Genomic DNA, 12,894 nt, shown 5'->3' with positions numbered 1-12,894 from the left:
TCTAATTCGGGAACAGCCCACCTCCTCGATCTCGCAGCGCAGGAGATTCTTCCATTGCTCTCCCTTCCCCCCGTGAGCTTCCCTTTTATGCCTTTGGTTGTTTGGGCTTCTCTTCTACGGCCCACGGCCACTTTTTAATTGATTCCCTTCTCTCGAGCCGTACTGATCGCGTACTTGCTCAAGCTCCGTGGTACCGACCAACCGTTCTCTACCCAATCCAGCCTCAAGCCACGAATCCCTTCCACCTCCTTCACGACGTCGCAATACTATCTGGAGACAGCCAGAGAGACAGTCACCACCCATCACCATGGCATCGACTGCGCACACGACGGGCGCCGATGCACAAGCCGAAGAGCTGCGGAGGAGAAATGTAGCCGCGCCATCACAGGCCGCAGCGCCAATCGCTGCACTCGCACAAGAGAGGGAGAAGTCAAAGGACAAGGTACGCCATCTCGCACAAACGGCCTCGGAGCTGTCAATACTCTGGTGGGCTGCAGGGACTCGTTGCTAACCAAACCACAGCCTTTCAGCATCATCTCCGTCCTCGACGAGTATGAATTCATCTGGGCACCTCTGATATTCACCTTCTTCGCCTTCTTTACGCGCATGTACAAGATTGGCCTCTCGCCAATCGTCACCTGGGACGAAGCCCAGTAAGTCCATCAGCTCCCAGCCTTGCATGACTCGTTCTGACTTGGTGCAGCTTTGGCAAGTTCGGTTCACACTACCTCAAGCGCGAGTTCTACTTTGACGTCCACCCGCCGCTCGGAAAGATGCTCGTTGGTTTGTCGGGATACCTCGCAGGATACAATGGATCGTTCGAATTCAAGTCTGGAGAAACATACCCCCCGGAGCTCAACTACACGTTTATGCGCCTCTTCAACTCGGCTTTTGGTGCCGTCTGCGTTCCCCTGGCCTACTTTACCGCCAGGGAACTGAACTTCCGCCGTCCGACCGTATGGTTCGTCACGCTGGCCGTTCTCTGTGAGAACTCGTACACCACCATCAGCCGCTTTATTCTCCTCGACTCTATGCTGCTATGCTTCACCTTCACTACCGTCTTCTGCTGGTCCAAGTTCCACCGCCAGCAACATGACCCATTCTCTCCTGAATGGGGTCTATGGCTGATGCTTACCGGTGTTTCAATTGGCTGTGTATGCAGTGTCAAGTGGGTTGGATTCTTCGTCACAGCTCTTGTTGGATTGTACACCATTGAAGACCTCTGGCGCAAGTTTGGTGACCTGAAGATGCCCAAGGTACGTCGAATTACCTACCATTCGCTATCAAACTAACATGTCCAGATCGAGCTAGCCACACACCTCGCTTTCCGCGTCTTCAGTCTGATCCTTATCCCCCTCGCCGTCTACATGTTCTCCTTCTACCTCCACTTCATCATCCTCGAAAACAGTGGACCCGGCGATGCGCAAATGAGCTCTCTCTTCCAAGCGAACCTGCGAGGAACTGAGGTCGGCAAGAACAGCCCTCTCGAAATCGCATACGGTTCCCGCACGACGCTGAAGAACATGGGCTACGGAGGTGGCCTGCTCCACTCTCACGTCCAGACCTACCCCGAGGGCTCTACCCAGCAGCAAATCACTTGCTACCACCACAAGGATGCCAACAACGACTGGTTCTTCTACCCCAACCGCCACGAGGTCGAATACAAGCCCGATGAGGAGCTCCGCTACCCTGGCAACGGTGACGTTATCCGTCTGATCCACGCCCAGACTGGCCGCAACCTCCACTCGCACCAAGTCGCTGCCCCTGTCACAAAGAGTGACTGGGAAGTTTCTTGTTACGGTAACACAACTGTTGGCGACACCAAGGACCACTGGGTTGTTGAGGTTGTACGCGACGCTGCTTCGAGGGACTACTCCAAGCTCCGGACGCTTACTACCGCTTTCCGTCTGAAGCACAAGGATTTGGGCTGCTACCTCCGCGCTGGCAACGTCAACCTACCTCAGTGGGGTTTCAAGCAGATTGAGACAACCTGCGTCAAGAAGAACAACCCTCGCGATGTTTACACACACTGGAACATTGAAAGCCACACCAACGAGAGACTGCCCCCAGGCAACCCTGGTGACTACAAGTCGCCCTTCCTCCAGGACTTTATCCATCTCAACGTTGCCATGATGACATCTAACAACGCCCTTGTTCCCGACCCTGACAAGCAAGACGACCTTGCCTCCAGTTTCTGGCAATGGCCCATCCTCCACGTCGGTCTCCGCATGTGCGGCTGGAATGATGACAGTAAGCATGCACCCCACTTTGCCCCGTTACATTTCTAACACAACCACAGTCGTCAAGTACTTCCTCCTGGGCAACCCCCTGATCTACTGGGGCAGCACTGCCTCGCTAGGCATTTTCGTTCTTCTTGTCCTCTTTTACGTCGTCCGCTGGCAACGTGGATACAATGACCTGAAGCAATCGGAAATCGACTTGTTCCACTACTCCGGTATCTATCCCATCATCGGCTGGGCTCTCCACTACGCACCCTTCGTCGCCATGGGCCGTGTTACATATGTGCACCACTACTACCCCGCTTTGTGGTTCGCCATCATCGTCATGGGCTTCTGCCTCGACTTTACCACGAGGAAGCTGAGCAAGCAAGTCCAGTGGGGTATCTTTGCTGTACTCTACATTGCCACCATCTTCCTGTACTGGCTGTTCCGGGCCATCTCCTTTGGTATGGTCGGACCTAGCAGCCAGTGGAAACACCTCAAGTGGTTCGAGAGCTGGAGGATTACTGACTAAACTCTCTGCTCTGATTTTACCAGAGCAAAAGGGCGTTTTGTTCTTTTTGTAACAACAGCATCTTCTTACATCGGCTTCTTTTGGTAAACATGGCTATCTAGGGTTATGGATATCAGGCTGGGGGAGGCATGTATCAAGGATCTTTTTTTTTCTCTCTCTCCAAGACCGGGCTAGCAAAGGTGTTTCCAGGGACGGTATACCGTTAGAGTCTTGGAAGATGCAGAACAATGTGATATATCAGAATATGCGCTGGCCATTTTGTCTTGTGATCTGTAAAGTGGTGTGTGCTGATGGTCCGAGTAACTCAGGCTATAGATACAGGTTGTGTATGTGGCGATAAAGGTAACGCTTTGGAGACGATCAGTTACAATCTAGGGCACCCAGCATTACTCTGTTTGCACTGCAGTCTTTCGCATGGAAGGGTACTTGAGAAAATGTGGTTGCAAGGTACTCTGTCAATTATTTACCTACATGCATCATCACAGCCAATGGTCGCTGTTTGTACCATTTTCTTTTATCTTTGATGATCTGACTTTAGAGCCGTAGTCACCTATCCCACACGATGTTTCGTAGCCCGTTGTGTGAGCCAAGACGTTTGATTGGCATGGCTATTGGATGAGTAAGATGTGTATTCCATTGTATCAGCGATACATCGCGTTGCTTCATCCTAATATACTGTATGCCACACCCATCCTACTTCATCCCTACACTGTATCTCCATACAACCATGCCTTCCATCCATCCAGCCAGACCCCTTCAGTCCCTAAACAACTACTACTAGTACTCCGCCAACCTCAGCCTCCTCCCAATATTCCTGCGTATAACGTCGCGCTCGACGGGTTCGTTCTGCGCTCGATTGGCGTTGAGTGCCTGACGAAGCATTCCCGCATCGAAGAAGCCATCTATAATCGGGCAAGAAAAGCAACAAATCAGCCAAAATGAAACGTGCAAGGGGGATGTTGTTGTTGTTGTTGTTATTGGGGTAGAAGAAATGTGATAGGTGGGTAGGTGGGTGGGGGCAATGAAGTCTCTTGCAATGCTGTTCTCCATGCTTCTTGACAATCCTCTAGGGTCAAGGAAAGATACAACGATGAATGAACAAAAGGAGAAGGAAAAAAAAACACTACGACGAGTAAAAGATCGGTTTCCGCGCCGAAGTCGGCACCTTCCTCGCCTTGACAGTCTTCACAACCGGAATCGGTTTATGCGGCGAACTCATCAAAACAGGCGTCATGGGTTTAAACGGCGGAGAATGCGGAGGCGTAGGCGGCAAACCACCTACTCTCGAAAAGGGAGGTGTAGAGGGAGAAGAAGAAGAAGAAGAAGAAGAAGAAGAAGAAGAGGAACAAGAAGCATGGCTCGAGACTTCATCGAGGGAGAGAAGGGAAGGAGGGGAAGGGGGAGTCCTACATCCACCAAGACCGTCGTCGTCGTCATCATCTACTATGCTCTCTGCGGGCGTCTGTTGCTTGCCGCCGTCTCCTAGGATGATTCTGCCTCTGCTCTTGAAACGGCTAGCCAAGGGTCGGTCTTCTGCTTCGCGGGCACGGGTTGCGGTTTTATCGGCCGAAGTACCGCGGCGTTTGATCTGGCGGAGGAGTTTGCGGATCTCCAAGAAGTAGGATTCGAGCGCGTCAATGTAGCGCGCGGTTTGGCGGTGCTTGGACGAGGCGCAGATGGAGATGCTGCCGTCTTTGATGATGTAGCCGATGCCGAATCCGTCGGCGGATGTTGGGCCGAAACCGAATTGACGGAGCGAAGGGTTGCCGCAGTTTGAGGTGGAGAGAATGGTTTGGTTGATCTTGTCCCAGCCGCTGTCGGCGAAGAGGGCGGGCACTGAGTGTTGCACTGGCGCTGGTGGCGGTGAACTGGAGATGGAGTCGTTCTCTGATAGTATCGAGTTGCGGTTGGGTGATCCTACGCCCGATGCATCAGCGCTGGATGGTCGCGTAGAGTCCCAACTATCACTGCTAGCTGTGTCGTTTGACTCGTCAATGGCACGCTGCCAGATGCAGTATAGGGCGTAGAGATGTCGGTCAGGACCTTGCGCTTTGGAACAGATCTTTGTGTTCTCAGTGTGCTTCTGGCAAGCCTTTCGGAGTGCCTCGATCTTTTGCGCTGCCGGATTCTCGCCCCAGAACGTTTTCAAAAAGTCAACTGACTCTTCTGTCACAGACCGAATGGCTTCCGTACGTCCGTGGTAGTAGATCTTGGTCATGGCGGGCTCATATACGCATTCTATCCGTCCATACAGCCCATAGTACGCTGCCTGGAAGGCCATCTGGACAAAAGCATCTGGAGAGAAACCCATCGAAGTCATAAAGTTTTTTCCATAGTGGGGAAACTCCAGAGTCGCAAACTCGTTCTGTTGGATAAGATCTGCTAGGCGTGTCTCGGCGAAACGAAGTGCTGTGCTGAGTTCCGGCAACATGTCCCACTCAAGCTTGTGAGGCGTTGTTTGTACATCACCGAAACTGTCTGGGTCGCGCTTTGCAGGATCTGGGCTGGAAGAAGCCCAAAGACTTGGCGCACTGCCGTTGATGGTCCTGGCAAACCGGAGGATGGTGTCTGTGTATACATCGGATGCGAATCTTAGTACTGTATGGCCATCGACCCCGGTGTGTTCGAAGTTGATACCAGCGCTTCCATTCTTGCAAACGATGATCTGCAGCTTGTCGTACCAGCGGTTTGTGCATGTTCCCACTTGAACACCGCGCTCAATCTTGCTCGTACCGCAAAGCATGTTCATGCAGAGATCAGCGCCTGTCTGTGGTTCGGTGTAGTCCAGACATAAGACGAAAAGTGCCGAGTCGACAATGTTGAGGCAGTCGGAATTGTTTGAACCTTCCTCCCTGTGCAACACATCGCGCAGGCCCGCCCAGACCTTTCGATTCTCCGTACTGAGCACGCCCAGTGCTCCTTTGGCAGCATCCTGGATCGGTATCTCCTGTGCGTCCTCTACAATGACTTGGAGGTTGAGCGCAATATCCTTTTCTGTCATGATCAGATCGTGGTTATCATCCAGAACGTCAAACCAGTAAAACTGGCCATAGCACATGACGACGATGTGCTTGGACGTCGGATCTTGACCAATCTGGCATCCATGTTCGGTGGGTATCCTAGCAGTACCAAAAAGTCTCGAGTATTGGTACATGCACAGCGGTTGGCCGCGGATTGTGTCAGGCGGTAGTTCTTCCAGTCGAACAGCTCTGACAAACGACAGTGCCGAGACCACTAACGAGGCTGCGCGAGTGACCTGGTTGTTGCGGGCTGGGGTGGGATCATCCTCCAGTAAGAAAAATGGGTTTAGATTAAGTACCACCGGGTTGTCAAAATTCAGATAGGAATCATACCCTAGTGATAGGTCAGCGTATGATGCGTGGATATGAATGACACTTTCAACTGTCGATTATGGAACGGCCGCAAATACTGCTCACTCGTGCCATCTGGAAAACAAGACATGGACTTACAGAACTGCTCGATGTAGTTGTTCTTTCCACTAGCGTATCTCTTCAACTTTTCCTGGAGCACTGGACCATCCGTCTTGAGGAAGTCTTCTACAGAGTGAACCGTGTCGCTGTGTTCCTTTGGTGACTGCAAGGGCTTGAGGGCAGCAATGTACTTCTTGCATGAACTGTCTAGCTCTGGAATAGGAAGCTTTGGGAGACTGTCTTCGTGTGCAAAGGTAATGCCTGGTCTTGAGTTTGGGTTCGTATGGCTCGCTAACGGTGCCTGTGCTTCGGCAGGGTGAGACTGTGTGCTGTTCTTTGCGTTCTCCAACGAGCGAGTCGTGTCGTTGCCTTCTGAGGTAGGCATCTTGGATGCTTTGACTAGTGTGTCCCCGAGGGAGGACGGTTGGGTAAAAGTGCGGACTGCCATGACGAGTGTGTCAGTTACGCGTAGAGAGGAGAGATGGAGGTGGCAATGTTTAGATGCCGCAAGGCACTGCGATAGAAATAGTGACAGTCCTGAAGACAGTAGGCCGGCATGGGTACTACTCAAGGTTCGCGAAGAGCATCAAGGTACTTGGGAAGGGAAGCTTCTTATAAGACTCGAGACGAATGGGGAAAGTATGTCTGGGGGTGGGTCCACACGATAACTGGGCATGTGAAACGCGCGATAGGCTTTGTAATAAACAGACAAGGTGATGCAAGTAGGCCGCCCAGGTAGCCGACCGCTGACCCGGAACGTGACGCGGACCATGGCAGACGAGAGAGGTGAATGACCCGCTGTGCAGAACCAACGAAAGGCCCATGCAAGGAGAAATGCAACTTACACAGTAGCGTCAGGTCCTAGATGGGCTGCGAATAGTTTGGCGTTTGTTCGACTGGTAAAAGTTAAATGAAGCTGCTGGAGCTGCTGTAGTCAATGTACACTCTTGCGCAACAACTTACGGTACTCCAATGGGCGATATTGTGCTCTCCAAGATGCAGCAGGACAGGGATATAGGACCGGAAAAGATGAGCCGCGCTGGAAGCACAGCAAATGCGAGAGAGACTCGGTCGTGAGGATACGGTAGGCGCGCAAGGCTGGTGCTCCCGAGGGGTACTAGTGGGCCTGTTAGAAAGCAGCTATCTATGTTACGGACGAGTGGAAGCGTCTGCGGTAGCGCGAACTCATAACAGACACGCACCGTCGCGTGGGCGGACCGGGTAATCGGAGAAATCTGCTTGGGCAGTTCTACGACGACGGTTACAAGGCACTCGAGTTGGACGGGACTATGGACTGTAGCTACTTGGATGATATTTGCGCGCCTATGCGGTCATTGCTTACGAGCTCTACGCAGGCTAGGTAGATAGCCTGAGGTGTCGATGTCTGGGCCTTGGTCTTGGGCAGACTGGGATTGGAGGAGTGGCTGATGTATGCCAACGTGTGGAGAAGCGGGGGGACAGGGAGTGACGTAGGACACGGACCTTGGGAGAAACGGAAGACCCCCACCATGGCCTCTGTCGACGGACTAATCGACTAGCCGCCAAGCGCTTCTCGAACATACGCGAACACATTTCATCACGCGTCAGACAAAGCATCCAACCGCCAACGTTTGTCCCAACCTCTCTCCGCCCGTGACATTGGACCGAAAGAGGGCGAGTCCAGAACCGAACTCGCGCGTGCCCATCCGCAGAGCCGCGCAAATGCGACACTTTGGCCCATGACGGATCTGCTGCAGGTGCTGCCTGACTTTGACGCGAAACCCTACACCCATTTGCTGCCCTCGCTCGACAAGGCCCTCATCTCCTCAAATGACCTGCTCACCCTGGACGCGGCCGACGTGGCCAAACGCGCCCAGCTGCCGGCGGGAGAGGTGAGGAAGCTCGCAGATGCCGTGATGGCGGCCCTACACCACCAACTGGGTTTCGGCGGAGAGGAAGCAGTCGGCAATTCCTTCCTTGCCGCATCGGGTAACCCGGACGCTCCGAACCATGGATGGACTTGTATAAGCACCTTGGATGAAGAGCTCGACGCGGCCTTGTGTGGAGGCATTCCGCGCGGGTACCTGGTAGAGGTGACGGGTGAGAGGTACGTCAGTACGGGTGGGGTGTTGTTCAACAAGACTATACTGACTGCGTTAGTGGTGCCGGTAAAACGCAACTACTGCTCACCTTGCTGTTGGCTTCACAGTTGCCGCCTCCCCAAGGTCTTGCCAAATCGGCAGTCTACATATCTACCGAGGCAGTACTATCTACGACCCGTCTCGCCCAGCTGCTGTCCTCCCACCCGGCCCTCGCTTCACTGCCCGCCGACCAGAAGCCGTCACTCTCGCGCGTGTTGAGCATACAGACACCCGATCTTGAATCGCAGGAGCATATTCTGCGCTACCAGCTACCTGTAGCCATCGAGAAGCATGACATCGGCCTCGTCATCCTGGACTCTGTGGCCGCCAACTACCGCGCCGAGTTCGAGAAGCAGGGCGCAGGAAATGGAGCCGCGGCCATGGCCAGACGAGGCACACAGCTCGTACAGCTAGGCGAACTGCTCAGAGAACTCGCGCGCACAAAAGGCATAACTATCGTCGTCGCCAACCAGGTCGCCGACCGATTCATAAAGGCGCCGTCTGCTGTATCCTCCAACACTGCTTCACGAACAACATCCACTAACAGCCAAGGCACTGTGCGTACTACCTCGACCAACAGCCAAGCAGACCATGCAGACAACAACACGACCCACGCCCCCGAGCCAGCCTCCCAACCCACCGAAACCCTCATCCTCTCCCCAGACCCCCTCTCTCTCGACCACCAACAACGCTGGTTCACCGGCTGGGGCGACTCGCAATACGAACAAGCCCACGTGCAAAAGACGCCCTCCCTCGGCCTCGTATGGACAAACCAACTCGCGTGCCGCATCGTGCTAAAAAAGATGCCCGTCTTTGCTAGCAGAGGACCACTGATCCATACTGTTAATGGCCAGGACCAGTGGAACGATGCAGAAGAGAACCATGTAGCGAGGTGGCGGCGCTGGTTCAAGGTGGTGTTTGCGCCGTGGGCTCCGCCGTCGGAGGGCAGGGGTGTCGAGTTTGAGATTGTAAAGAGTGGGATTAGACATTTGGTGAAACAACAAGAAAAGAAATGATGAAAAGAAACGGTAGATACACATATACATGCAACGTAAATCCAGCTTTGAAGTGCCAAGTCCAGAATCGGTCATACATCTTTGTCTTTTATTTATTTCTTCTTCGTCTCCTGCTAGAAGCTACTACTACCGCATATAAATAAAAGGGGGTATAAGTGACAAAAGACAATACGTCTATACATCCTCACGCAATACAAATGCCACCAAACCTGCGCTATGCTGAACCAAACCCGATTCTCCGACCCTACAAAATGCGTAATGAAGAGAAAAGAGACGAGCACGCTATCCGAGGAGCCAGTCATTGTCATGCTCGTCGTCGTCGTCATCGGTGGACGCGGTACGCCTACTGTTGCCACTCCGCTCAACGACGACGACGAGTACGCTGGTGTCCCCGTTCCTGCTACCTCCTGCCCTGAGACTCATTAGCCATGTGTTGGAAGGAGGGGTTGGGGGTACACGAAGCACCCCCGTTGACAAAATAAAGGAAGAGGGGAGCTAACGTACTAAGACGCTTCCGCCACCAACAACAGCTCTTTGTTTTCCGAGCCAGCCCTTGGGTGCTTCGCTGCGTCTTTGCAGGATAACCGTGTTGCTCAGGAGCCGCTGGTTCATGTCATACCACATGCTCTTGACGAGGGCGTTTTCGCGTCGCAGGTTTTCGACTTCTTGTTGGAGTTCGACCTGTCTTTGTTGGCATTTGGGTTGGGCATAGATTTAAACAAACAGCCACAAGACTACCATATCCATGGTTGCCAGGCTGCTGAACGCGAGATGGAGGGGACGCGACATACCGAGCCCTTCTCTGACGTCTCCTTCCGCGCGGCTTCGAGCTGCTCGCGGAGGGCGCTAGAGGTGGTGAGTTGGTCTTGGAGGTCCTGGGTTCGTATTAGCAACGGCGTGATTGCATTGAATTAGAGTACATGAGAGGAAGGGAGGTTTAAAAGTCGATTTGAAAGGTGTGCGTATACTCAGGCAGCCAGGCCGAGGACAAACTTGCCACAGAGTCATTGGACGGTTGAAACGTCGACTTGGTTCTCCGCTTGGGCGAGACCAGCTGCGCCATGCGGCCCCACGTAGTTTGTCCCGTCCCAGCTGTTGAAGTAGACATATCTGACAATGATTTATCCTTGCCCAGACGATGCTTGTACGGCGAAGTCGGCGAGACAAGAGTAGCTGCAGTGAGTGATGGCTCGAGCTGTCTCTTCATTGTCGAAATCGCCGCATCAAAGGCCGAAGAAGATTTGCTATGAGATGCTTGTCTGGCACTTACCTTCTTTGCCTTCTCTAGGGCTGCTTCGGCGGACAGTACCGTCTCGGCAATCTCCGTACTCGTGGTATCTAGCGTTTGTGGCTGTACTTCTGGTGGTGCCTTGATGACAGACTCTATCCGTTCACGCATCTGCCGTATCGTCTCGACCCTCTTAAGTTCGAGAAGCTCTGGCGGGAGGTTCTGACGGTCGAGCAAGGCTGCCCGTAGAAGACCCGACTTCTCTGCGTTGGCAAGCTCGAGCTCTCGTAGTCTGTCATTAGTCCTTTCTTGCAGTACCAGCAGGCGCTCGTGTTCCTTTTGGACAGCAGCTGACCGTGTGTCGTCGTCGATGTCGGATTCTAGCAAAGTTAGCACAATCTCGTAAACGCATCGCGACACGTACTTCTGTTGAGTTCATTGCGGAGTTCGGCCATTTGCAAGTCTTGCTCGCGCAACCGGCGACGGAGCTCCTCCAGCTCGGTTTGAGCCGACGTCAGCTTCTCGTTCTGCTCCAGGAAAGGTTTCTGGCTGTTCTCGTCCTTTTCCGCCATCATGTCAGACCGTAGACCGAGGTTCTCCTGCATCTGCTTAAGAGTTTCGCTTTCCAACGACTTGAGGCGGGCATTCAGGATATCCACTCTCTGTTGCAGGGCGATGGCGTCTGCGCTCACCCGTCCGTCAGACACCGGCTTCACCTCAGTATCCTGTTCGTCTTGTATGAGCTCGTCTTCCAGGCTGTCACCGCGGTCTGCGTGATTCGATGACTCCAGTTCGCGTATCCGTTCTTCGAGCTCCTGTTTAGCGTCTTCTGCTTTGTACTGTAGTTCGCGGGTCTGTTCCAGTTGCTTCATGAGGAGCAAGTTCTCATGCTCAACTCGTGTCCGCTTGCCCTTTTCTTCAAAAATGGCCTGCTCGCCATTGGCAAGCGTCTGGCCGTTCTCCTTGATGATGTTCTGCAGGATGTCGTTGCGCTCCTCGACTTGTTCAAGCTGCGCTAATCGCTCGCGGGCCTGTTGGTAGTCTTCCCGGAGCGACTCCAGTTGCTTGGTTTCTTTGGTGAGAGACTCGATCTTCTTCTTCAGGTTCTCGTTGGCTTTGGCCTTTTGGCTCAGCTCATCGCGCTCCGCCTTGACTAGTTGTAGCTGATCACGCAGCTCCTGCTTGGATCCTTCCTCGCCCTCTAACCGATCGAGACGCCGCTTCTGGCTTTCCATGATTTCTCTCGTGTGCACAAGGTCTTGTTCGAGCTGGTCAATGTACTGTCGGTCGCGCAGCAGGTCGTTCCGTAAGTTCTCGACATCGTCTGATTGGGCTCGTTGTGCCTGGCCGGCCCGGACGTCGAGGTAGGCAGTTGCTTCGGCGACTTCCTCCTCGAGCTTTGCTATCCGTTCTCTTGAGATCTTCAGCTCGTCAAGTAGCTTTCCAACTTGCGCCTTCAGTGCTTGTCTATCCTTGTTCGCCTCGAACAGTTGTGCCTCCTGCTCCAGCTCATTCCCTGCTGGCGGCGGTTGCCCAGACATTGCTCGCGTGGGCGTTCTATACCCTGTGGGCACTGGATCGGAGGTCAACTCGGCATCTACGCCTAGTTCCGACATGCGCTGGTCCAAGGCCTGCATCTCTTGTATGGCTTCGGCAATGGTCTCGGCCGTCTTCTGGCCGAGCTTTGGCATGACTTGCAGCATCCGCTGGTTGCTCCGCGGCGAGAAGCATGCAGCCAGCAGCACGGCCATGGTGAGCTTCGCAACAAGCATTGTGGAGCCGTCCCGCGCGCCTGCCTTGAGGTCTGGTATCATGCGTTTGGTGAGGACGGGCAGCTGCTCGCATTCTTCGCGTATGTACGTCGAGGTTGTGCGTTCGATGTATTTGAGGTTCTGCCATCGCGGTATCCAATTGTCGGACTGGCGGCGGTGGTTTTCTTCAAAATTGGGCAGCGACTCGTTGAAGTAGTCGGCGTCGATGTCGGCGAGGATCTGCCATAGTATTTGGCCGTCTTCGAGCTGGCTGAGCGATGTGATTCTGTGGGGGAGGTCGAACGTGTTGACCTGGGCGCGAGGTGTTAGCAGTGCCACTCGAGCCTATGGTGCAAGACATGTGTAGAGACGCACCCAGTCGAGGAGAGCCTTTAGCAGCTCGGGCTTGAAGTCGTCCATGGCGGCGGTGGTGGTGTGTCGCGGGGCTTGTTACCCGCGTGCAGGTTTGTGTATGCTAGTATCCGGACGGAATAAAGTGAGTAGCAGTCATGCATCTCGAGTTTGCGTTTTTGCGTTGCGGTGAAGAGTACGTGCTCCACCAAGCACAGGCTGTTCCTTGCTCGAGGACGTGTC

At 53.8% G+C, this 12,894-nt stretch overlaps 4 protein-coding genes across 4 annotated transcripts; 2 read left to right on the top strand and 2 right to left on the bottom strand.

Annotated features, from left to right (window-relative positions):
- Window positions 1-68: 68 nt before the first annotated feature.
- On the top strand, window positions 69-2,987 carry ACET3X_005753 (uncharacterized protein). Its single transcript, XM_069451890.1, has 5 exons — window positions 69-442; window positions 523-653; window positions 704-1,256; window positions 1,302-2,250; window positions 2,300-2,987. Exons 1-5 carry the CDS (start codon window positions 308-310, stop codon window positions 2,752-2,754), a joined length of 2,223 nt encoding a protein of 740 aa, XP_069306113.1. The 5' UTR covers window positions 69-307; the 3' UTR covers window positions 2,755-2,987.
- Window positions 2,988-3,531: 544 nt separating this feature from the next.
- Window positions 3,532-7,695, bottom strand: ACET3X_005752 (uncharacterized protein; the record flags this gene model as incomplete). Its single annotated transcript, XM_069451889.1, has 8 exons — window positions 3,532-3,656; window positions 4,165-6,108; window positions 6,225-6,411; window positions 6,482-6,626; window positions 7,031-7,081; window positions 7,149-7,302; window positions 7,388-7,434; window positions 7,490-7,695. 8 exons carry the CDS (start codon window positions 7,693-7,695, stop codon window positions 3,532-3,534), a joined length of 2,859 nt encoding a protein of 952 aa, XP_069306112.1.
- Window positions 7,696-7,755: 60 nt separating this feature from the next.
- On the top strand, window positions 7,756-9,349 carry ACET3X_005751 (uncharacterized protein). The gene is made up of 2 exons (XM_069451888.1): window positions 7,756-8,271; window positions 8,325-9,349. Exons 1-2 carry the CDS (start codon window positions 7,904-7,906, stop codon window positions 9,319-9,321), a joined length of 1,365 nt encoding a protein of 454 aa, XP_069306111.1. The 5' UTR covers window positions 7,756-7,903; the 3' UTR covers window positions 9,322-9,349.
- A 372-nt stretch (window positions 9,350-9,721) lies between these two features.
- Window positions 9,722-12,720, bottom strand: ACET3X_005750 (uncharacterized protein; the record flags this gene model as incomplete). Its single annotated transcript, XM_069451887.1, has 7 exons — window positions 9,722-9,733; window positions 9,826-10,002; window positions 10,113-10,167; window positions 10,290-10,929; window positions 10,974-11,098; window positions 11,132-12,612; window positions 12,676-12,720. The coding sequence occupies 7 exons, from the start codon at window positions 12,718-12,720 to the stop codon at window positions 9,722-9,724; spliced, it is 2,535 nt and encodes an 844-aa protein (XP_069306110.1).
- Between the last annotated feature and the right edge of the window lie 174 nt (window positions 12,721-12,894).

The sequence above is a fragment of the Alternaria dauci genome, chromosome 5 (assembly GCF_042100115.1).
Source record: "Alternaria dauci strain A2016 chromosome 5, whole genome shotgun sequence".
NCBI classification, from domain to species: Eukaryota; Fungi; Ascomycota; class Dothideomycetes; order Pleosporales; family Pleosporaceae; genus Alternaria; species Alternaria dauci.
Note: the sequence above shows the minus strand (reverse complement) of the source record. Positions and strands in the feature narration are given on the sequence as shown.

Excerpts from the sequence above, each read along its gene's own strand:
- ACET3X_005751 (XM_069451888.1), top strand. The coding sequence starts at position 7,904 with ATGACGGATCTGCTGCAGGTGCTGCCTGACTTTGACGCGAAACCCTAC. Across the intron at positions 8,272-8,324 it reads GTAGAGGTGACGGGTGAGAG|TGGTGCCGGTAAAACGCAAC; the intron begins GTACGTCAGTAC and ends TGACTGCGTTAG.
- ACET3X_005753 (XM_069451890.1), top strand. The coding sequence starts at position 308 with ATGGCATCGACTGCGCACACGACGGGCGCCGATGCACAAGCCGAAGAG. Across the intron at positions 443-522 it reads GGGAGAAGTCAAAGGACAAG|CCTTTCAGCATCATCTCCGT; the intron begins GTACGCCATCTC and ends ACCAAACCACAG. Across the intron at positions 1,257-1,301 it reads GTGACCTGAAGATGCCCAAG|ATCGAGCTAGCCACACACCT; the intron begins GTACGTCGAATT and ends TAACATGTCCAG.